Here is a 24,680-nt window from a genome sequence, read left to right on the forward strand (position 1 = left end):
TGCACACCAAGGCAGGCGAGCGGAAAACGGGCCGTGGCTCTGGGTACCGAAGCGGATCCTCGGTTCCGCAGGCCGCTCGACGGAGCCTCTGCGGAGCGTTTATTTAACCGTCGCCGCGACGGCTCCCGTCACGACCGCGTCGCCCGCCGCGCCGCCGTGATTAAATGAACCGGTAGCTTTGACAGGGATTTCATTCACCGCCAAGAGAGCTTGTTTCAAATCACCGGCTGATAACGGCTAGCTTAAGACTAAAGGTGTCTGAATTCCCCATTCGCTCCCTTATAAAAATATGCACCATCAACTATAAAATGTAAGGCATTCCAAAGAAAACATTATTGCCAAAACAGTGTGACTTGATGTCTACATATTGTGGTTTTACCGTACATGGACCAAATTACTTGGGAATTGCCGATACATATTTGATCGAATACTGTAAATGGAGCAGTATACTCGGACACATATCTGAAATTCATTATGGACTTTGGGTGTCATATTTATGGGCTTTCAAGTCATTTACGACATGGTCATTGGTTAAAATTTATAGGCAGACCTGGTCTCTTCAGGGATAGAACTGGCCATTCATAATTTACTATCCACTGTCACTTGCAGTCAGATTGCACTTAAATGAGATCTTTTACAGCAATTAGAGAATAACATTTTCTAGCTGCAAACCTACCACATCTGACACCATGTCTAAAATCCAATTCACACCTAGATTACACTATATACATATTTAACGATGTAGCTCATACTACATTACAGTACATTACAGGCATTTAGCAGACAATCTAGATAAACTTACACAACTTTTTTTTACACAGCATTTACATTGAATCCAATTATACAGCTGGATATATACTGAAGCAATGCAGGTAAAGTACCTTGCTCAAGTGTACAATGGCAGTGTCCTCTTGGGGAATCGAACCTATGACCTTTAGGTTACAAGACCAACTCCTTACCCATTATACGACACTGCCACAAACTAATTACCAATACTAATTACTGACAGGGATAAGGATAAGTAAGTTCTGAAGTTCTATTATAATGTACCTTTCTTAAAAAGATCTGCTAAGCGCTCTGTAACTTATATATGCATCAAATTGTAATCCCTCCAAGTTAGCTTACTTTCACAGATGGATTTCTAGGGAAGAATGTTTTTTTGTCTTCTAAACAATGGCCCTATTTTAGGCATGGTTAAAAAAAATAACAATTTCACTTTATTCACTGCATTTAACACAATCTCGCTGTGCTCCGACACCATGTAGTCACAGAACAACCTACACAAATGACTCAGTGACTGACAATTCAAGCAACTCAAGATAACTGTATTCCACAGGGAGGAATTCAGGGTTCTGAGTGAGGCAGAAATGTTAGGCAGAGGATAGTGTGCGGTACGAAGGTCCAGTGAGGCCTCGGTTTGGTCTCTGTGCCACTAATACTGAGCGTGTGCACGAGGGTGGGCTTCGGAGGCCCCAAGGTGGCCATCACAGAGAACAGAGCCCGAGAGGGTTTGGGAATCACTGAAGCCACCATCATTAACCCTTTGAAGAGTGCATTTTTTTTGGAATGTCAGTGTTCTAGACTACATCCAGCATTATGACTCAGCACTGATGTTATATCAGCACAAAGAATTGTTCAGATTAAGAAATTTAATCCACATTGTGCTGATCTTGGACTTAAGGATAAACCGTCCCACTGTCCTGCATTTCAGCAATGTTGCATTAAACCCCAGTACTGAAGGTGAGCTGCCATACCAGCACATATCATTCACACAGCGGAGAGGCTGATGGTGCAGAACTCAAACGCACGTGTGCCGCGGACACAAGCACGCACACTCACACAGGAAACACAGGCGTGCGTGCATGCATGGAACCACGTCCACACACACTCACACAGGAAACACAGGCGTGCGTGCATGCATGGAACCACACCCACACACACTCACACAGGAAACACAGGCGTGCGTGCATGCATGGAACCACACCCACACACACTCACACAGGAAACACAGGCGTGCGCGCATGCATGGAACCACACCCACACACACTCACACAGGAAACACAGGCGTGCGCGCATGCATGGAACCACGTCCACACACACTCACACAGAGAATACACTCAAACACACACGTGCACCGATGGAACCGCACACACGCAGAAAACACTGAAACATGCATGCCACACACACACCCACGCACACACAATGCCAATAATGAAACGCATGCGTTTCAATGCTCGAGTCCTTCCCTTATTTGGACAGTCCTGTGATGTGCAGATATCCGCTTTCCCCCAGTGGCTTTCTTTGTGATGTGACGTGATCTTCCCAAATCCTCCCTCTCTCTCTCTATTGCTCTCTCTCTCGCAGAGCCGGCAGTCTCCCACAAAGCCTGCTAGTGCAAGGAGAGGAAAGGAGAGTTAAGACCGGAACTCAAACGTGTGGAGCCAGTGCAGGGGTGGGACAGACCCTGCGGTGCATCAGGCAGGAGGAAACTGTACTCCTGCCCCAGAGTTGCTATCCAACGTGGAGCGGCTGAATCACCTCAACCGCTTCAACCTACGTGCAGCGGTCAGCCTGTGCTACAAAAACACCCTCCCTTAATCTGCACAGACATGTCTGCCAAAGCCGAGCACTTAACGCAAACAATGGCAAAAGGCTGAAACGGAGCCACCTGCCAGAGGTCACAGGGGTCACGTTATTAAATACACCTCCCTTCAAACCGCTGCTACTGCTGAGTCGCAGCTTCCCGTTTCCTACGTCCTGCTTCCTGTTTCCACAAGAATCTCAACCATGAGCTACCCTCACCCAGACCCAAGTCACTCACCCTGACAACACCAACCAGATGACACCGCCTCCCCAGGGTGGATCAGTCTGTCAATCATTTCCATGGCTCCTCCTCAGAATCCATGACATCAGCAGCAAGTGGCCAATAAATAAATTCATCATTTAAAAGGAAGAATAAAAGCAGTAATGGTAACGTAGAGGGTCTGAGTCCACGGGAACGGGCCTGGTACTGGGACTGGCACTGGATGGACCCGCTCGGGATCACACGCACCTCAGTGCAGATCGGGCTGATGAGGGGCTGCTGGGTGGCTTGTCCTGTTAAGGCACTGTTCTAGTGCATTTGTGGGCCCTACAGTCTGGTAGTGAATCCGGGCCATACTGGTGCCCCAGCCCCAACAGGGCCACGTACAGCTGGCTCCAGCATCGTCCAGGGTCAGGAGCGCTTCATTCAGCCGAGACGACAGCGTCTCCCTGTGAATCAGCGCCCCCTACAGGCTGATCGGGCACATCCGGCCCGTAAGTCCGCCAGCAGAGCTCCACGTGAACCGCCTCCCTCCCTCTGACTCAGTGAGGGCGGCGTGGTAAAGAAGCAGTGGCAGACATTGTGCACATCGTTGGGAGAGCTCAGGCTCGTCTGCCCCCTCCTGAACCAACAGTGGAAACCACGGCAATGGCCGCTGATAAACACAACCGAGCGCTCCAAATTTGGGGAGAGAAGGGGGGGGGAGATTGGGCCAAAGGGAAAATGGCTGGGACACTTTAGAAATTAGGCGATAACCCAAACCTATTTCACTCAATGAGGAGAACTAAAGAATGGGTGCTTTTTCCCCATGGAAAGGCACACTAGAGTCAGCAAGGCAGACGTCTATTTTCTTTGAATGTTAAAATGAAAAATAAAGGGATCGAAAATAGACTGTATAGCCAAAGGCCCTCAAAATCCAGTCACCATAGCGCAAGTGAGCCTGAGGATTGCAAAGGTGTCTGTGCGCGTGGTATTTTACCTTCTCCTTTGAACACATCCTCCTCTCTCCCCTGACTTAAAGTATTTCAAGGGTCTAAAGCACTGTGGGAAAATCTAAATCGTCTTGTGCAAAGAATGTTTCAAAATGGCTGTGGGAAAACTGGCTACCAAAATCTCTCTAAACAAAACCAAACATTTTTTCCCATCTATATAGATTTCAATCTAACTCTCTTTCTCATGCAGAAACTGGCCACAGAAATGGCCAGTTACACACATATACATGAATACATTCGGCATGCGTTCACTCATAACAGGGTTTTGTCGAGTCATCTATGTATCACGAAGACCGATAGTTTGATTTCCCCAATCAAAAAAATATCTTGAGTGATTCTATTTTGGTTATACGCTCCAACAAGTCAATTTGCAGAGCCAAGAAAGTGCAAGACTTTCATTTGTTAAATCAATTGTTACTTTGGTTACATGCATTTAAAAAATAACACCAAACCCCCCCCCCCCCCCATCCCATCGCTTTATCCTACATTCAAACGCCAGATGATGGAATGGTCTGGTACAAGCAGGCTAATTACTGATAAAGTACACATCAAGGACCACATTTCCCACACTACAGGCCGAAAAGTATATTAAAACACCCCATTTATTATAGTCTGGGAGATTAAACGCTGTTTTAGCCTAAAGCCCCAGCATTTAAAAAAACATTGGCAAGAACAAAATTTGTGTTCTTTCAACTGGGAAAAAATTATTAGCAGATGCCTATGTGTGTCCTTGTATACGAACACATGCATATACACCGCACTTTACATGTTAGAAATCCAGTGAAACAGGAAAGTCTACAAATGTATTGCCACAAGACTACCTCACATACAGCTAGTGTGACGATTGGGGCCAGGCAGGCGATACGACCACGCAAAGATATTTATATCTGACCCCCTATTTCTGCGTCACCTTATGGCGAAATGACGGTAATCACCGCTGTGTCTCTTCCAAGCCGGTGCCGAGATAAACCTCAGATAAGACTAAGGAAATCCACCGACCTGCCATATAACTGGAGCAGCGGCATCTAAAACTCGCCGCGGCTAAAGTATCACCACCTTTAAGAGATGTCAAGGGCCTCATGCGCTACTGAACCTTAGCAATAGGCAGGTGACGAAAACAAGACATTAACGACAGGACTTTGGCCTGGAACAGCTCTAAGAAAGAAAGAAAAAAAAAAGCTGTCATACGAATCGTCCGCCAGTCAAACTCGGCTAAAAATGGCCGAGGCGGGGAGGGAGAGGCGGGCACAGCCGCGACTTTTCAAGCCGCCGCTTTCTCAACCACGCCGCGGGAATGAAAGCCAAAAGCACCCAAAAGGGAGGCGGGGCTGATGAGGGTAAAACACAGCCCTAGTCTTTTTTTACCGAGAGGTCGTTCTCTTTCTCTAGATGGGGTGTCGCACCCTAAGTGCAGTCCGTGGCGTCCGTATGAAAGAGCCAGTTTAGAGTCGTGCAGGACCTTCGGAATCGGATGGATGTGAAACCAGAGAATACAGTTTAACTGTCCTGTGAAGCCTCTCTGAGCTACAGTACTGCGCTGGCACACGAACATACACACCCACAAAAGCTCATATAGGCCAGTATGCATGTGCGCCAACTAGGCAACTGCAGCATTACGCACTACAGTAACTACCGATTCATGTGTGTACGAGTATTGCTAGTTTAAACCAAACAGAGCACAAAAAAAAAGTGTGAATAAATTCATACATTATACTGACATGTGCTGTAAACCAAAGTGCAGACTGTAGGAATTAACACATTATACAGCCTCTGGGATTAAGTGTCAGCTTAAATACATTACTCAAAAAACAAAAAGCCCTGTAAAAACTGTATATTACCGATATACACATTAAATACAGTACTTACACACAGCAAATGTGTGTATGGGGGACTGGACCGAGATAGAAGTGGGGTTTTTAGATTTGAGTGCTTTTTAAAAGGAAAGGGGGGCAGGGGTGGGGTGTCCTTCCTATTCACGGTTTGGGCTGGGGGGTGAGGGAGGGCGGGACGGCGGCCGGGGAAGGCGAGTTGGGCGGGGACTTCTCGGACTCCGGCGGGCGGCAGAACTCCTTGATGGTGACGGTGAGGAGGTTGGCGGTGACGTCCGTCACCACCACGTTGGCGCAGCAGGGCACCATTTCGGGGTTCCAGGCCGGGTCGTCCTCGGCCGCGTCCTGGGGGCGCTCGGGGGACAGGAGGGGGGGGCCGCCGGACGGGGGGGCCTTGCCCTGGCGGCGTCGGCGGAGCCACCGGCCCCCGCCCGGCCTCCCCTCCTGCGGCACGGACAGGTCCAGGATCTCCTCTTCGTCATCGCTGGAAGAGGGGGAGGAGGAAGAGGAGGAAGCGAAGGAGGAGAGGAAGACAGAGGGGGCGGGCGGCAGGAAGGGCGCGGTGTTCTGCTTGCGCTCCGGGGGTTCGGGGCTGAGTTTCGGGGGCGGCGGGGAGGCTCCTGAGGCTGGGGGGGCCTGCTGGGGCTGAGGGGGCGTGGCCTGGATTCGGGGAGGGGAGGGGGGGTTGCTGTCTGTGCCACTGGAGCTGGAGAGGGAGAGGGGCGGCTGGTTCCTCCTCCCGCCCGTCCCGCCCGAATTCACGGCGGCGGGACCGCGGGAGGGGGAGGAAACGGGGTCACCTTTCTCTCCCCGGGCCCTGGAGGGGAACCCTGTCCCAGTTTCGGCGCGAGCCGCAGCTGGCCCCACCTGCTGCACCCCGTACGGCTTCCCGTACATGGGGAACCCCGGCAGCCGGAGCGGGGGCCCTCGGTAAGGCGCCTCGCTCAGCCTCTTCCCGCTCCTGCCGATGATGCGGTCCCGGGAGGGCACTTTGGAGCCCCCCGGCTGGGAGGGGCGGGAGGCCGGGTGGCTGTGGGGCAGTGGTGGCCTCCTATTGGCCGGCCCGCTGCCGCCCGCGCCGCCCGGTTTGTCGGCGACCTTCAGGTTGAGGATGATGCGGCCCCGCTTGACCTCGCGCGGCTTGACTCGGCGGTTCAGGATGCGCACCGTCTCTGAGAAGGGAGAGACGGGCGGGCGGGAGGAGAAGGAGGGGCTGGACAAGGAGCTGGGGGGCGGGGCCAGGGGGTCTGGGCGGGGCAGGGGACGCCGGGACATGCGGTGGCAGCGGCGAATGTCTTTCTTCAGTTTGTGGTGAGCGGCTCCGGACTGGAGCTTGGGGGAGGGGGCTAAAGAGGGGGAGGACCGCAGGGAGGCCGCAGGGGCAACTGAGGAAGAGGAGGGTTTGGAAGAGCCGGCTGGAGCGCGGTAATGGCTGAGGTCTGGGATTCGGGACGACGGCTCAGATGTTTGGCCTCGAGTCTGAGGCACACGGGATCACAGGGGGCGGAGTTACAGGAAGGGCCACAGGGGTCGGGTTACAGGGAGGGAAATGGGGAGGGGTTAGATGGAGGGTAATGGGGGTGGAGCAGGAGGTGCAGAAAAGCATAGAGGGGAATTAGGATGGAGCAGAAAGGGGGGATTTTGTATGAATAAAAAAGTTGAAAACAGAGAGAAGAACCAGAAAGAAAGAAGAACACCAAAAACGGGAAACGGGGTCAAACACCCAGACAGAGACAGAAATAGAAATGAATGGTGTCAGAAGTTTTTAATGGAAATTAAGACAGAGGGAAGGGAGAAAGAAAAGTTCACATTAAAATCCGATTTAAATAACTGTAAAACACAAGCATAAAAGCAGATGCTAACTAATACACGACGCCATTAGGCGCTAAAAACAAAACAGGAATGAGCAGAAGGTCTGAAGCAGGGCGGCTGATGGAGTTTGGCAGCGGTGCGCGCACAGTTCCAGACCCACCTTGAGCAGGAGCGCTTTGGGCTTGCGTCCTCGTTTCTTGGGCCCGTAGAGCTCCCTCTCTCTCTCCCTGCCAACAGCAAAGAGAGAAGCGGACGTGAAGAGCAGACCCAGCTAGGACCCTGAGGAGGGCAGGGCGCGCGCACCGCGGGTCCTGTGCGGGATCGAACGCCGTGGGACGGACGCGCGACGTCCCGCGCAGAGCGCCATTTACGGTACTCTATAGCGGCGATTAACCTTCAATCTCCTGCGGAAGCACGGAGTGGGAGTATTAGGACTGCAGTCTGGGCCTTTTTCCCCTCCACATTATCTCATAACGAGGATGTTATTGCAGACGGTTATAATCTTGACGCTTCTGTTCCGTTATATGACTTTCAACACCTGAAATTATTTTGAAGTCGCGGGTCGACCTTAACGAACGGCAGCTCGGGGGTGGAAGACAGCGGGGTGCGCCCGTGTCGAGCTGCGACTCTGGCGTGAAGGCCTAGCACCGCAGCTGCTGCGGCAGAACTGTAAAATGGCTGCTGGTGGCGAGGGTGCTGCGGCTGAAACAGCCGCTGGGCCGCGCGCGGCACCCTGCACAGTGCTGCTAAAGAACACCACAGCTCAAACTTACAGCGCTGCAAGGAGCTGAATTAAGCTTCAAACCCACAAAGATCGCACCGCAACAATTCAATCTGTACTCTGTTGCAGCCAGTTTTTCAGAATGCCACAATTTATTGGGACCAAAGAAATCTATTAAAATGGAAAGAAAGCAATAAAATGCCATTTTGCAGTGCTTAAGTGGTCTAGAGCTCCAAATATAAAGGAAAATTTTATATGGCTATACCATGAAAAGTGCAACACAATATTATTGTTACTGCTAATATTATTATTATTACTACACTTCAACTGACTGTCTTAGCTGCAGGGACATCATCAACAGGTGGAAGGATGGTAAAAAATCAGGACTGGCTGATTAACTGTCTCTGTAATTAATAGGTTTGACTGCATTTCTGAATTATCTTAAAGAAACTGTGCAGGGATTAGACTGTCTTCACACAGGCTGTCAACATCAAAACAAACCATGGCTTGTGCTCATGCAGACTCAAAACAGGCCATCTTATACCTGCGGTTATACCCAATAATAATTTAAAAACTGAAAAGAAAGCCTTGGAGAGAGAGAGAAAGAAAGAGAGAGAGAGAGAGAGAGAGAGACTGTGTCTGAGAAGAGAGATGGAGGTTAATGGTCACAGAGAATGAGGACACAGGAAAAGAAAACCACTGTGCTCACAAAGAGTTTTGGTTTGTAAAAACACACCAGTGTGTGAAATGTATGAAAACACCAACCACAGCAAACCATTTCAGATATGACTGATGTCTGCCACACCAGTCATAACAGTCAGACACCAGTCATAGATGCACCCATTACATCTCCCTTTATTATCGGGACTTCACCATTGCCTAATGCAGAGATCACACCAGATCACTAGCAACAGCTTATGAGTCCCGCATTGCTTTGAATCATAAGGAAAGTTGATCATTTGCCCAGTTTAGCTATGAAAGACACGTTCAGCCTCAATGTGACTGAGCAGGGGTGTGGTTTCCGTTCACTCAGCGAAACAGCATGCTTATATAGAATGCCACGTCAACTCAGTATTTTGAAAATTGTTCACAGTGGTTTCCCGCTAAATCTTGTTTGCTGCTATAAGGAAAAACATGTAGGCTACAATTCGTCCATGAAAAACAAGGGTGAAGTGGAAAACACCTAAAATGCCACTTACATTAATATTAAGCATAGTTCAAGTATGAGAATATTGCTTTTTTTTTAGCACCGATAATTTGGCAATTAGCTCAAGGTGCTGCATAAATGCTGCAGTGGGATGTTATGTATCCTTTGCTGCCAGAAAATTAAAAAACCTTGCCCCCAAAACAACATTTTGGATACACATACAACCCCAGAACAAGCATAGTGCTTACAGCAGCATGTAATTACTTAAACACAATGTCTGGGGTAATCTGCATGACTATTACAAATTGTAGGTGCGTGCAAGGCCCTTCTTTTGAACATGATTGTGCACTGCACCATTTTCAATAGTCTATCTGCGAGCATCGGTACACTTCACCATTTGTGCCTGCAATTATTTCATTTGTTTCCCCGTGTGAGCCAACTGCACCCATGACATCAGATACATCTGTGCACAAAGACACAACATCTTGATCCAAGTGGAATTATTGCCCCAGAAAGACTCTGATATAGCACAGAGGTTGCTAAATGCACATTGAAGGAAGCCATGAAAGGTTTCACACAAAACACAGACATTCACACAGATATGACACCTTCATGCACAACTCACTTCTGGACGAATGCTGCTATCAGTCTACCATCCAAAATATTTTCCTCTGGTTCCCATGTGCTGTGTCTGTAAAAACAACAATTGAAAAATGATCAAGGCAGCAACTGTAATAATGCAAGTTGAACGTTTTGCCCTCGAAGAACAGGTTTATAACTAAGGTATATTCATGCCCCAAGCTTATATCAATAATACACCATATGTAACATTTAAAAAGAGAGAAATTGCGTGTTGGTAGATTATTATGCAGAGCACAAGAGCTTTCCCAAACCATCACAAAACAACCACTGGATGAATAATTTAGCCAATTTGCAATGTTGTTCGCCAAAAGCCTGTCTGAAAACAGACGACCCACAAAGTATAAAGTTGCTGTAATGTTATACTTACTTGATGGCCCATCCTTTCCATTTAACAAGATATTCATTGCGACCCTGCAACAAGACAATATCGATCAGATAGCAAGTTAACTGGGTGGCTAACCTTGTATATACTGGATTTGGAGAATACAGCAGGTTACTTTGTTATTTGATAAACTAACGTTGATGTTAACGTTGCCTTTACAAAAACAAACCCATAACGAATAACTTAATGAACTGGTCAACTAACGATGAGTTAGACTCGCTAGCTTCATGTTTGATAAAGTGAACACGTCCTTGGTTAACTGGTTACGGTTTGCTACTAACTTTTACTTGATTATACTGTTCTCTTTAGCGCAGTTAGCTAGCTAACGTTACAATTTCATGCCGGAGGTGGGAGTGTCAGGTTTGGGGGGAAACTGTCTGCCTAGAGCCACCTGAGTTTGCCAACAGTGATTTTTTATCAATATTTTCCTGCTCGGCAGATAGTTAGCTTATAATAGTTAACTAGGACAAAAACGTTCTAATTAACTAGCAAGCTACAAACAGTTTGTTAAGGAGCTAGTTAGCTACGCTATATAATGTTTGCCATCTAGTTAATGCTATTTAGCTATAGCCCCAGGCCCCACTCCCCCCACTACCTCATCATTTACGCCGACTTCATTGTTTTAAATTATTAGCCACTTTTGAAAAACACATAAAATGGAGAAGTGAGTCAACTGGCTAGCCAGGTAGATTCCCGTCGTAGCTACCGAGCGCCGGCTAGTTCGGATAGCAAGCCCACGTTAGCTGGCTCCGTCAACGGTAAACGATCCCGGTGTGGCTCGGGGTCGCAGAGTAGGCCGCAGCGACCCTCCTCCATCGCGGGTTAAAAAAGCAGCGGTAGACTACCTTTCGGACGCGTCGTTTGATGATGGATTCAGCGGCGAAAACGCGATCCCCAACCGCAGAGAGCTCCATCTTTCTGCAGCGACACACTAGAAGGGACCTGCGCAGCGCCGACGCGTCCCGGAGTCCGTCCGAAGCTCACACGAAGACACCGAGCTGTCACGTGCTCGGACTCGGGTCCCTTTTGGTCGTCCTGGCAACGTGCGTGTGTGTGTGCTTGCGTGTGTCTGCTTCTGCTGGGGGGGGTCAAGTAATTTTCCCTGCGAAATGTAGGTTGTTTATTGCGATAAGAAATTAACTGTGACTTGGGAGTGGAACTAAGTTACAGTAAAACACAGCTGTTGTCCTGCCACATTTTACTGGGACTTATGAGAGGGATACCCAACTCTCTCCTGAGTAGCCTACTGTAATTCCCCCTCAGTTCCAGACTCACAGGCGCCCTCATACCCTTCCAAATGTTTTCATATAAATGCAATATTCGAATAATGTAAACTGGTCTCTTGAAAGCACTGCTACCAGGAACATAACTAGAATTTTTTTAATGGCCACAAACAATCTCTCCTTCCACCCGGCCTCCTATACAGTATGGCAATGGAACAAATATCACAGTACATTAAGGTATCGCTCCTTGCCCATTCCTGGCATATTTAAATTGAAAATGAACATGATCACTCACGTGCTACTCCAGCGCTGTAACAGAGGCTACTGTTGTTATCGTTTTGTTACCATGTTGTCGGTAATTATTGTTCTGCGTTAGGGTATACAATTCCCAATTCTATCGATACTTAATTAATCTGACGTTATAGTTCTGTGCACCTCTTCATGACGTAGATATTTATTGGCAGTGGCTGTGTTCCAGGTTGAGAAGTTTGTCCCCAACATTTTTTTTCTTTTATGGCATCGCTCAATAATTTACAGGCTAGTGTCGATAGCGCACAGTCTTTTTCCTTTACAGAAGGCTGGTTCGTCTTCATACAGAGAGAACAGCCCCGTTTTGTTGCGCGTGGACAGGTGTAGTCACCCCATACTTACCTGCAAAATAAAAACGAGAGAGATTTGCCTTCATGTATGTAAAAAGATGTGTAAAAACTAAGATTTTAACGGTTTTTTTAATTGTTTGCTTCGCTAAGTATACATAATATAATTCACCTGCTTTTCGTTATTTATTTGTTACAAAACGTTTGTGCAGAAGAGGAGCTACACCATGTCGTCACCAGATCTTGACCAACTGCATCGATCCACATTAGGAGTATATGGGGTGAGGTCCTTTCGTAACGCTTCGTGCTTCGCTGTATGTAGCACCTGTCCTTAAAGTTGTTTTTAAACAATTGCTCAGGACTTGACTCAATAACCTTTACATTTACATAACGTGAAATTGCAAGAATGATATAAATAAATTCTTCTGCCAACATGGTCTTGTAGTCTCCCTCCTGCACTACAGTGATCAAAAATATTTACTTGTCTTCCGTTTATTTTATTGTCTTCCGTTAACAGTTTCTCTCTCTTTCTCTAGAACCTTATGGAACAATTCAATCCAGGCCTACAGAGGCTTGTGTCTCTGGGATACAGCTATATTCAGGCATTCCAAGGTGAGCAATAGAAAGAGAAAAGAAACTGAGAGGGGGGAATTTAGATCTTGTGTGTGTGTGTGTGTGTGTGTGTGAGAGAGAGAGAGAGAGAGAGAGAATACGCTTACTTGCTGCAGTATGCTTGAATATAAAGATTTCTGTACCATACTGTTTATAAGTGGCATTGACTGTGTATGCAGTATGTTTACTCCTCTGTAATCTCATTGGCACATTGAAACATGGCAGACTGTTTTAAACATCCTGCACTTAACTATTTTTGAAATCATGACACACTTCTGAAAACGAACACACTTTAACATACTGTTAAAGAAACGTTCCATTCCTTAGGAACACAGAATCATTGAATTCTCATGTTTAATACTTCATGCATGGATTGTGTGTGTGTGTGTGTGTGTATGTTTGTTTCAGCTCTAGCTACAACCAGCGAGGCCTATTTTAGTGCCCTGTCCAAGATGGGGGAACAGGCTCTGCACAGCATGTCTTCAAGTTCCCTGGGTAAGACCTCACTTCACACAATTCACTCATTGCACATGGAAATGAAACACCAACCGCACCTTTCTTTGTACAGCACAGGTCTGAATGTTCTATGAGAAACTTCTGGCAGCAGGAAGTAGTTCACTTCTCCTACTCTTTTTTATAGGGATATCAGATTTTATGATGTCTGAGATTATAGCCAAAGATAATTTTAAATGAACCAACCTGCTCTGAATCCTTGACATCCTCAAATCAGATTCTGGAAGTGCGTGTTCCTGTATGTGTGTGTTCTGTTAATGTCAGTGGTCACCTGAAAATTCAATCAAAAGATAGTTAAAACTTTAGTTCATCGACAGAAAAAAAAACATATTGTAAGCAGGTGCTTGATTGAATGCTCTGTTATTCGTTCATCTCCTGCGAAACGTGGTGGTAGACATAAAATACAAAACGTGGCTGATTGTAAATTGCATTAAAAAATAGCACTAGGCACACTAGACAGCTTGGATGGTCCAGTAAATCCCTATCAGCTGTGTGTGTGTGTGTGTGTGTGTGTGTGTGCGTGTGTGTGTGTGTTCATCCTGCTGGTCTTTGTACTGTATGAGTTTATATGGTGTTTGCACTCCCTACTGCTCTCTCTCTCCCCTCCCCCAGTCTAAAGTGATCACCTGGATGCTATTTTGATGCACAACACAAACAAATGAGGTTCCAGTTTTGTTGTTTTTATTGTTAATTGGATGCTTTTAATAAGGGCCAATAAAGTAAATTTCCAATTTTAAACCCTCTGTCTTTCTCTTTGTCCTGCCTTCTCATCATCTTTCTCTCTCACACCCTCTCTCTCACATGCAGTCCCACTCTTTACTTTGTTGGGTGTGTCCAAACTGCTCAGCTGTGTCAGTGTTCACTGAGTCGTTCACAGTTTTTTGGTGGTTACTGTGTTCACTGGAGCTTTCATTTTTGTTTACCATGTTCACTGTAGTGTTTTGCTGGTTATTGCGATCAATGTAGTGTTTGCTATTGGTTATTGTTTTCACTGTTGTGTTTATTGTTGGGTTTGGTGGTTTATGGGAAATTAGCACAATCAGAGCTGGTATGCTTCACATTGCTGCCATCAGAGCAAAGTTTACCCGCCTTAGGTGTGTGTCTTTCTCCGTCCATAGCCTATGTGAACATGTATGGGTGATTTATATCGCAAATGTATGTGCATGCATGTGTGTATGATTGCCTTAGCGTGTTTGTGTCTATACGTGTGATAGTAATGGCTTTCTGCTGGAGTATAGCATGGGTGACCATGCACATCACGTATGTGACAATTGCCTGGTTAGAGCAATAGTGTGAGCTACCTTGACAGTTTGTGTGTATTGGTTTGTGTGTGTGTGTGTGTGTGTGTTTGTGCATGTTTGTGCATGTGTGTGTGTGCGTGTGCATGTTTGTGCGTGTGTGTGTGTGTGTGTCAGTACATTGCAAAGGTAGGGATCAGGTGGTGGGAAGTCTGCAGGATCACTGAATAATTGATGGAGACAGACTTTCAGGCTGTGTCTTTTATTTACCCAGCCATTCAGATCATCAGAAGTCTCCAGAACAGCTAGCGTGTCTTTCTACTGCAGATTTTTACTGTCACAGTTTGAATATGTTAGTGATCATACCGTCTCCACCCTGAACTCGCCACCCTCTGCTCCAAAGTCCAGTCCAGTTCTCACGTTTTCCTACTTTGTTTATCTTGAATGCATCTACAGACACCTCCCACAGAAAGTCCCATTTTGAAAGGGTGAAATAAACTTGATTAATTGCTGCTGCAGCACAATAGATGGAAGTCACAAATGTAATTCGTTCCACCAGAGGAAGCCATTTTACCTGTGTGTATGTGTGTGTGTGTGTGTGTTTGCATGTTTGTGTGTGTGTGTGTGTGTGTGCGTGTGTGCATCTGTGTGTATGAATATTCAGTGATGTCTTGGTGTGTGTGTCTTTTATTTTACAGGAGACGTCATTATTCAGATATCAGAGAGCCAGAGGAGACTCACGGCTGAGCTTGAAGGGGTTGTAGGTTACTTTGTTCTCATTCATTTTCATTAAAAGTACTTGTATTATAGGTGTAGTTGCAGCAGCTGTAATGTTGGTGGTGTAAACTTAGAACTGGAAATGTTAAATTCAGCAAAGTCCTGACGCTGTTATTCCTCCCTGGGCAACGCTGTGGCCATTTGTACATTAGTCTGAGGGGTTACTGGCCACAGTCAGCGCTGGGATGGTCCAGATTCAATGTGATGCCCATCCACACACTGGTGCCTTAATAGGATGAGCTACCCAGCAGTTTGACATTCTAACTGAAACAACTACTAATACATCTGATGTAGGATGACACAACACTACGTGGTCACATCTGAAAGCAGACAGTGATCTCAAAATTGAGTGACTTGGAATTTGAATACACATTGTTCAAAAATACCATTGATACCTTCCTCAGCGCGTTATAACAAGAGGAGTCAGCCACCAGCATGCCTCTTTACTGTAGTATTTGTTGTTGTTGTTGATTTTTGTATTGCTGGAATTTCTCTGTTTACAGTTTGTGTGTTACTGTTGTTGCAGTTTCGCTGGTTCCACAATGAAGTTCTCCAAGAGATGGAGAGTAATGTCAGACTGGACAAAGACTACATATTGGTGAATATGGTTTTCAAGCAGAACAGATGAAAGTCTACAGATACAAGTTTTAAAAAGACCTATTTATATTTAACTATTGTATATATGTATATATATATATATATATATTCCACAAATTGACCTTGCAGATGTTATATGGCCTGGTTTTGTTTTTCTGTATCTCTTTCAGGGGAGGGCAACTGCAGTGTGTTTGTACTTCTGTAGAGATGATATATGATGTTATAGAGAGGATATAGAGAACTCACTGGAGCAAACCAAAGTCCTGTTACCGTAGTGCTGTCAGTTAAGCCATTCTGTCCATTAAGTCTGTGTGCATTGGGTCCTCCAGAGCAGCAGGAGGCGCTATGAGGTGGAAGTGAGGAACCAGGCAGCCACTCTGGAGAGACAGCTGAGGAGAGGGGCCTACAGGGACTTTCAGGTCAGTATATTGCCACGTTGGCTGTTGATGTCCATACTGTACCAGTGGCATGTACTTCTATAGCAGTGGGTGCACTGTTAAACTAATTATGATGTGTGTGTGCATGTGCGTGTGTGTGTGCGTGTGTGTACAGGATGGCAGTGACTATGTACAGTTCCTCAGATATAGTCAGCGTGATGCGCTGCAGGAAGAGGAGAGGAGGTATCGCTTCCTGGCTGAGAAGCACTGTGGCCTCACCCAGTCTATATTATACCTCATGAACAAGGTACACATCACACTATTACCTAGACAACACATCACATAATCCATATAACGATATACCATATACATTAATCCATTTACCAACACCTTAATACATATACGAAATACACCACACTTTCACTGTGACCCGATCCTTATTGGACTTATAAACTTGGACTGGGATATGAAATAAACTCACTCTTTCTGTGAGTGGATCTCTGTAGTAACTGCAGTAAAAAGATGGCGGTAAGAGGAAAGTAATGAACCGCGTCTTACAGACAGGTGGGTCCCTGCAGCAGAAGGCGGAGGAATGGAGGAATCGGGTGAATGAAACGAGGGCACCCAGGCCCCGCACCCCATCACGGCTCGAGCAGGACGCTGCGGTGAGGGGCGGAGGAGGGGCTTTGGGGTGTGAGGGGAGACGAGGGTGGAGGTCTGAAAGAGAAAAAGAGAAAGATGAACTGTTAGTAAAAGAGATGTGAGAAAGAGAGATTTGAGAGGCACTGTGTTCTGTCAGTCTGACTGACTGTCTTAACTCCATTGGCTCTGCAGATGGGAATGAGAGAGGAGAGAGATCAGCGCTGGACTGGAAGAGAAGATTTGCCCATAGGCAGAGTGCCCTCCAGAGGTGGGAGGACCCAGTTACACCCCAAACTTCACTTAGTATAGACAAAACCAATTAAAAAATATTTTTAAAATAAATTAATTAAAATGTAGTTGTTCATAAACTACCGTACATTACACTGGAAGACAATACTGCTTCAGATGGTTCCCTTTCACGTGATACATCTGACACTAGATTATGGGATTTCTGCAGAGCTCCACACAGTCTAGTCATTGCTCTGCCCTCAGCAGCTGCGTCTCTGTCCTGAATGCAGTTTCTCTGCCAAGCTGTGAGCCGCTCCTGTCCCTGTGCTCTCTTCCACAGCCCCCTCACCCCTGCTCAGTCGCTCTCGCCCCAATTCACCGGGGGGGTCTCTGGGGGGAGGCGGGGGCAGGCAGATGCAGGCGCTGGTGCCCCACCCCCCCTCCTCCAATCCCACAATTCTGCCCTTCTCCCGGGGAGAAATGATCACGGTGATGGTGAAGGAGTCCAGGAACGGCTGGCTGTACGGCAGGGCGGAGAGCAGCCAGCGGTGCGTGTGTGTGTGTGTGCATGTTTGTGTGCATGTGTGTGTGTGGGTGTGTGTGTGGCGTCGGCCTTTGTGGCTATTCTGAGTATGCATGTCTTTCTGTGTGTGTGTACGTGGGTGCCTGTTTGTGTTTGCACGTATGCATGTTTGTGCATGTTTGCGCACATATTTGTGTGTGTGTACTCCTGTGCATTGAAAAATATTTGCGTGTGTGTTCACAGGTGCATTAAAACTGTGTGCAAAAGGTGTGTGCGGTTGTATGTGCATGTTTGCATGTGTGTGTGATGGTGTGTGCAAGCACAGCATGTGTGTGTCGTATGTGTACGTGAGTATTCGCGTTTGCAAATACGTGTGTGTTTTCCTGATTCCCCCTTTTGCCCTCTGACCCTCATACCGTCCCTGTCTCCTGCCCTCTTCAGGCAGGGCTGGTTCCCTGCAGCCTACGTGGCTCCAGTGGGAGACTTTCCCACTCCAGCGGGTTCCAGGTATGGCCTACAAGCAGAGGAACAGCATACACACGTCATAAATGTCATAAATCAGGCAGTGGGAAATCCAAACTTACACGTACTAGCTGCTAATTCAAATATAATGTATCATTCATATGCAATATATATGTATATATGTGCTGTATATATATATATACTGTGTGCTATATGTATGTGTGTGTGTGTGTGTGTGTGTGTGTGTGTATATATATATATTGTTGGCTTTGGTCAGTGACCATGTGACCATTGACCACACAGAACCTCCACCCTCAGAAGCAGTAGCAGCATGAGCAACCTACTGGACGAGAGGAACGGCCGCAGCCAAAATGGGAATGCACCCCCAGCTCCCCCCTTACCTATGCCTGGGCAACGTCCTGCCATGGCAACTGCAGACAGGAGGGCAGAGTCCACCTCTGAAGCCTCTGGAGTCCACCAGGTGGGTGGTGCTGCATTTTACCAGTGGTACAGTTATTGGGGAGGGTGGAACTGTGCTTGTGTGTTAGTAGTTGTGTATGTGAGCATTCTTCTCTATCAGGGGGCCATATCTTGATAACATCCTCATATCCCTATGATATAGGCTGTGTACTATGATCTGTCACTCGCAAATTGTTCTCTTATCAATTTTAAGACCTCGGGTGAAAGTGTATCTCTGGTTTCCTCTGAGATCATGTAAAAAAAAACACAGCAAAATAAATTAGTGAGGATTATTCATTGTTGTCTGATGTGCCAGTTCACTGTGTGCATTGAAAAGAAGTGGAAATAAACATGAGATTGTATCTGTCCTTTTATCTGAATAAAATAATCGAAAACGGCAGATTGCAGTAGCAGTAAGCTGGTGTTGCACTTCCTTTCCCTGGCCAGCAGGGGGACTGTGGCAAGGTGCTGTTTTCTATGACTCCGCATCCTTCCTTTTGGTGGATGCAGGGGGGGAGCTCCAAATGCTGAAAGTGGGGGGTGAGGCTGTGTGTTTGTGTGTGTGTGTGTGTGTGTGTTTAATGTGTGTTTAATGCACCTTCAGTGTTGTGGTGTGGGTTTATTTCACTCCCATTTTGTTTAACCAGTTTGCCAATTTTTAGTTGTGCATGTACTACCCAGAATATCTGCAGCTGGGGCGCGTGTTCTCCCCCCTGAGGTACTCCTCTCCAAGCCGGTGACTATTTTAAACTCTACAGGTCACACAGTCGGGGCATCTCTCACTGACAGCAACTGGTAACCTGTGGATGGCTGTTGTGCTTTAGGGAGGAACTAATTGACGCTTGTGGTAACTGCACTATGTAACTTGACAGTATTCTGAAAAAAAGAACTGAAATAGCCATTCTTCTGTGCAAAGACACAAGTGATGGTATTTTTGGTGTTTTGCTTTGTATCCCTGTGTAACCTGTTTGAAGTGACACTGTTCTCATATAACATTCCTCTTCTTAGAGCATGCCTGGATGCTGTGGAACCCTGTTCTCCAAAAGGCACATTTGTTTATTCCAGTCTCTTTCCTCCCCGAACAGAAAAATATCAATTAAATCAATTTGCCTAAAATTTTGTATTGCAAAAAAATTATAAGTTCTATCACAACTTCATTGTTATTTTACAAAAGGCAAAATTGACTGCCTTTGATTTTCTTCTGCTAGCAAATGTGTGCATTAGAGCGACCTTTTACAGTTAAAGGGTTGGTTATCATCAGACTGATGTGTTTTCAAGAGTGAATGAGATGTGGATTGTATTGGACTCTTTCTTTCTGTCTTCTGCAGAGACCTCCCCAAGAGGAAAAACACCCCAATCTATTTCCCAGGTACAAGGAATGGGGAGGGGGGGTGTATAGTTGAATTAATTAAAACAAGCTCTTATAATGCAGAAATTCAGTTGCCTTGCACTTGATGAACTTGGAAAGGGGACAGCAATATTGTGATTCAATTATGTGTCACCCTCACACAGACCTTGACACAAACATATACTTCTCTTTGTGATATCATAATAGCACGCATGAGATGTTCTAAACTTGTGTCTGACTATGAGTTCCCTCTCTGTCCACTAGGGGAACCAACCCCTTCGCTACAGTGAAACTTCGTCCCACCACCACCAATGACAGATCAGCTCCTCGGATTCATTGACACCTAGCCTGCGACTCTCATTCTGATGACGGGGTAGAGCGTGGAGGTCAGGCCTCTGGCATTTGTCCACACCATTTTCTAAGGAACATCTCCACCCTGACACCTCTCTCGACAATGGTTTTACAGGCAGTGTTATCTTGCTGTCTGATATGTCAAGATGTTTGTGTCATATATTGTGTTGTGTTGTGTTGTGTCATTACATCTTATAAAATGTGTCCAGTCTTCTTTATGACTGATGTATGAGTGATAATAAGTACTTTACTGGACCACGTTCAGCCGTGGCGTTGCTTTTGCACAACCACACTATCAGACTCATAAGCAGAACATCCAGCTTTTTACCTTTATAAATATATTGCAGGCCTTAGTTTGATTAAATTGTTCATATTTTTTCAGGATTACAACGCAACGTACAAATGGCCCTCATTTAATCTCTCAGATCCTGGTGTCAGCTGTTTGCAGCTTGTAAAGTTTACATTTAAAATACTCAGTCTGTGAATGAATATATTGATTAATGAATTTGAAAGTTTGTGAATTTAGGGAAATCTGTAAAGTGTCACAGTGTTTTCATGTTTTGAATGGAGATAAAAAAACATTTTGTACACCACATTGATAAAGCAATGCTCTCTAAACCTCTTCTCTGTAATGCCACGTGTTCATAACTCTCCATTTTGAAATATAGTGCATCCGGGGACAGCTATAACAGCAGTGAATAACATATGACCTTGTAATGAGAACACGGCTGTCAGTTTATTTTACCTTTCAACATGGGAGAGCGATGAAAGAGAATCAGCCGTAGTCAGATTAGTCTAGGTGTTTTTATTTTTATTTTTATTGTCTTATTTCTTCTCTATACAGCTTGGATTTGTCCTTTCGGCAATTAGTATTTGTACATCAGCTCAGCACACCAGGAGGGGGGTGTGGGGAGGGAGGAGGTGACATGGAATACAATAAAATGAAAAAAGAAAAGAAAATGAGAATATCTTCTTTTTTTTTACATACCTACAATATTTTTTAGCCTGCAGACAAACAGTGTGACACAGATAAATAAAGAGATTCATAATGTGTTTGTATTTTTAAAAAAAGTGTTTAAAAATGGGATGAAAATATCAGGACCCCAGTTCTGTCCACTGTTCTGTGGTCCAGTGTGTCGTGGTGCAGAGGGCGGGGCCTAAGTGAGAGTGACATGATAGGTGGTGTGGTTAGGGACAACTGAGGAAGAGTGAGTTGTGGGGGGGAGGGGGGGCGGCGGGGGTGGAGCGCTACACAGTCTGGGGTGTGTTTGCTACTCGCGCACCATAGCTGCAAATTCTGAAAGAGACAGCAGGGGAGGGGAGGCGATGGGGGAAGGGTTACTTAGTTATTGCATCATACAACCTACGGAATTGCTAACCCAGATTACATCACAATGCCCACAATGCTTTGGGGGAGGTCTGCCGGCTGAAATGACCTTTAAATGAAAATGCATTTTTGCAGATTCGCACCGGAGCCGACTGACTAAAGGGTGGCAAATTTTATCCATGTCCAAAATGAACCCCTTCCAAATTGCATAGCGTTCCCAGTTCAGTAATTCAAATTGCCTAGTAGCTCCCTCCAAAGTAACTGCAATACCTTATGATACCTTTTGATGGTGGCAAAGGCCAACAAAAAATTCAGAGCCACTGAAATATTCCAATTTTTTTCACAAGACAGTTTTAGAAGTTAATAATCCCCTTTGTATGAATTTGGTTGCAGCATGCTCTGATACGAAGGAAGTAAATTGAGAAACAATTTAAACTGAAAACAAGCAAATTTCATATGAGGGTAAAGAGATTCAAGCAGACAGCCAAATGAATTTGAGGCCGACAATTCTGTCTTTTTTTTAAAATAGGAGGATTATTAGGAGGAAAACAGACCTACTCCAAAGGCGATAATGGAAATTGTGGAATGATCTGGCCAGAGATATAAAACTTCACATTCTTAGATAACAGACAATGCTGCAGCCTCAAGAAAGAAAATTACTATGCTGGTGATTACTGTGTTTAAATTACTAATGATAATTTAAGCTCCTTTGTGCTGAAATAAAAATGGGATTTGTCCTTGTGTCTCCCGAACATATCGCACCTCAGCAGGTAATAAGATAGTGGTCGCCGTATTATCACAAGGTGACCAGTCTGTTGTCTGACAGATCAAATTTATGAGCTTCATCAACAGAAGAAACACAACAATGTTAGTTTTGCAAAGGCACTGACGCGGGGTGATACTGGTAGACCGTCTATTTGTAACAGGGACAAAAATGCAGTTAGGGCGCTCAGAAACGGAGGGGAGGGGTACTACCTTCCATGCCGATTTTTCCGTCTCCGTCCTTGTCCGCTGCACGTAGGAACGCTTTCGTTTCTTTGTCGGTCAGGTCTCGACCGTCTGTGGCGAACCCTTTCAGGAAAAACCTGTAGCAGGAGAGAGGCTTTTAAAACAAAAGTGAAAAGAAGAAAAAGAAATTCCGTGCAGCGGTGTGGTGTACTTGTTAAGGGGTTTGACTCGCAATTCCAAGGTTGTGGGCTTGCTGCTGTGCCCTTGAGCAAGGTACTTCATGTGAATCGCTTCACTAAAATATCCCGCTGTGTAAATGGATTGTATGTAAAAAATATTTTAAAAAACAATACAAGCTGCATAAGCTTGCTAAATGGCAAATCATATAATTTTATTATAATTCAAATCAGAAGCACTCATACCTGTAAACTACAAACTATTGAAAATGCAGACTGCACTGAGGAAATTCTATAAAAACTAAGTCATTTCTGTGTGTTGTCTGCATTTATCATTAGTAAATAAATGCTGGAAATGTTCACTCAACAGGTGAGAGGTCAAAGCTGAAGGGGCAGCTCTTCTCCTCCCATCCCCAAAGTTAAGCAACTCTTCCATCAGTTACACAAGAGTGGTTGTATTCATCATTTGACCAACAAACCTTCTGATCATAAACCGCTTTGCTCAAGGTTTTCATCTAGAGTTACCACAAGCCCCATTTAAGCTTAGGATTAAATGATGATCTTTCAGTGTAATGTTTGACCATAAGGTCTTCTCAGAAAAGCCATTAATTGTCAAATCAGTGATTTGACATTAGCCAAGTGTACTCACACAACTTTTATGAGCATTTTCCTTTACCCTTTAACCAGCCCTTGGTATAATACTGAGCATTTGGCTCAAGATTGTAGAATGGGTGACTGGGATTCTACCATGAATGATCTCCGCTTTAGGTGTAGGTTCCTTACCACTGTCTCAGACACTCTGTATTATTCCACGTGTCATGCAGTTTGCACCCTTCCCCATTCTGTGTGGTAACATTGCCTTGCTTTCAAGGTCACTCTGTCTCCATCGCCCCAGCTGACTACTGGACCATTACCATGCATTGTGCCCCCCCCCACGCCCCCCCCCCACCCCTGCTAGTGTCACTCACTTAAGCTCCTCCTCCTCTATGAAGCCGCTGTTGTCCACATCCAGAGCTAGGAAGGCCTTCTTCAGGTCATCGGTAGACCTAGTCTTCAGACCCACCATCTCAAAGAACTTCTTATGGTCAAAAGTGTCTGCCACTACACAGAGAATTAATATAAAATGATATTTAAACCAATGTCTACAGATACACAGATGGCATTTTGTACAATACACACATTCACTTACACATGAAGGAAATAAGTGTGCAGGTTTATAGACACAGGTGAGTATTGTGTACATCAGGTGACTATTCAGATGACTATTTCTGAGTTGATTAATACTTTCATAGCGATATTGCCATTTTAGTAGCAGTGGGAATTGATTCTATTGCTAAGAGAAATAGCAATGTATGTAACCTGGCTGAAATTCAGAAACAGTTTAAATTTTTTTTTTTTTAAAAGCACAGGTTCAAGGGCTACTGAAGATGACGGGACACTGTCTCACCAGTTTCGACTAAAACTGTCAGCTGTTCTCTTTTATAAATAAGCATTCAGCTACAAGAACTGTGAAAATGGAGTGCTGACAGAAGAATCTGCAGTGAAACCTTTCCCTTCCTGAACCAGCACAGTCGAGTCATGGCAAGTCAAAAATGTCAAACATTTTATTGGTTTAAAAAGGGATCTTCCCTCTGGCACAGGAACACCTCTTACGCAATTTGTGTGATGGGGAGCAAGCTGCTCCTGCAGCTACAAATAAAATGAACTTTCTCTGCCACTGTAGAGCGAGTATTTTTCACTGTACTAAAGAGGGGACATGACGCCTGACGCAATGTGCCTCTGCTCACTGTGGTGAATGGATTGTTCTGTCGTATCTGTTTGTGTTACATTAACTGTATGGAACTGGATGTTTTGCCATGTCTCTGTTTAAATGTTAGAGGACCACAATGAAAATACGCCTGCTGGCTTTCTTGTGTTTCTATCCTTGACAATTTTTAAAAATAGGATTACTGTGC

General features: G+C 45.5%; 3 protein-coding genes across 10 annotated transcripts in view; 1 reads left to right on the forward strand and 2 right to left on the reverse strand.

Annotated features, from left to right (window-relative positions):
• Window positions 1–1,861: 1,861 nt before the first annotated feature.
• LOC135243077 (chromobox protein homolog 6-like) lies at window positions 1,862–11,351 on the reverse strand. Of its 4 annotated transcripts, XR_010326556.1 has the most exons (7): window positions 11,174–11,351; window positions 10,314–10,357; window positions 9,930–9,995; window positions 7,597–7,663; window positions 2,822–7,103; window positions 2,101–2,386; window positions 1,862–1,993 (listed from the first exon to the last, which is right to left on the reverse strand). XR_010326556.1 is itself a non-coding variant. In XM_064314584.1 (5 exons), the coding sequence occupies exons 1-5, from the start codon at window positions 11,240–11,242 to the stop codon at window positions 5,769–5,771; spliced, it is 1,581 nt and encodes a 526-aa protein (XP_064170654.1). In that variant the 5' UTR covers window positions 11,243–11,351; the 3' UTR covers window positions 1,862–5,768. The 4 variants fall into 4 exon arrangements, 1 of the variants encoding a protein (XP_064170654.1); XR_010326554.1 differs by having other exon boundaries at window positions 1,862–2,386; XR_010326555.1 differs by having other exon boundaries at window positions 1,862–2,389.
• Window positions 11,352–12,027: 676 nt separating this feature from the next.
• Window positions 12,028–20,892, forward strand: baiap2l2a (BAR/IMD domain containing adaptor protein 2 like 2a). 3 transcript variants are annotated; one of them, XM_064315074.1, is made up of 15 exons: window positions 12,037–12,236; window positions 12,360–12,428; window positions 12,684–12,759; window positions 13,168–13,254; window positions 15,209–15,270; window positions 15,814–15,885; window positions 16,214–16,303; window positions 16,437–16,568; window positions 16,822–16,926; window positions 17,096–17,171; window positions 17,472–17,679; window positions 18,096–18,161; window positions 18,420–18,597; window positions 19,904–19,944; window positions 20,188–20,892. In XM_064315074.1, exons 2-15 carry the CDS (start codon window positions 12,375–12,377, stop codon window positions 20,261–20,263), a joined length of 1,323 nt encoding a protein of 440 aa, XP_064171144.1. In that variant the 5' UTR covers window positions 12,037–12,236; window positions 12,360–12,374; the 3' UTR covers window positions 20,264–20,892. The 3 variants fall into 3 exon arrangements, with proteins under 3 accessions (XP_064171145.1, XP_064171144.1, XP_064171143.1); XM_064315075.1 differs by having other exon boundaries at window positions 12,028–12,428; window positions 18,435–18,597; XM_064315073.1 differs by having other exon boundaries at window positions 12,038–12,428.
• Window positions 20,893–21,064: 172 nt separating this feature from the next.
• pvalb6 (parvalbumin 6) overlaps window positions 21,065–24,680 on the reverse strand; it is a 43,533-nt gene continuing 39,917 nt past the window's right edge. For all 3 annotated transcript variants that reach the window (XM_064315078.1, XM_064315077.1, XM_064315076.1), the window contains 3 exons: window positions 23,694–23,826; window positions 22,577–22,686; window positions 21,065–21,571 (listed from right to left, as the gene is read on the reverse strand). In XM_064315078.1, the coding sequence (XP_064171148.1) occupies window positions 21,546–21,571; window positions 22,577–22,686; window positions 23,694–23,826 (269 nt within the window). In that variant the 3' untranslated portion in view covers window positions 21,065–21,545. The remainder of the gene's footprint in view (window positions 21,572–22,576; window positions 22,687–23,693; window positions 23,827–24,680) is intronic.

Source organism: Anguilla rostrata, chromosome 17 (genome assembly GCF_018555375.3).
Source record: "Anguilla rostrata isolate EN2019 chromosome 17, ASM1855537v3, whole genome shotgun sequence".
Taxonomy (NCBI): domain Eukaryota; kingdom Metazoa; phylum Chordata; class Actinopteri; order Anguilliformes; family Anguillidae; genus Anguilla; species Anguilla rostrata.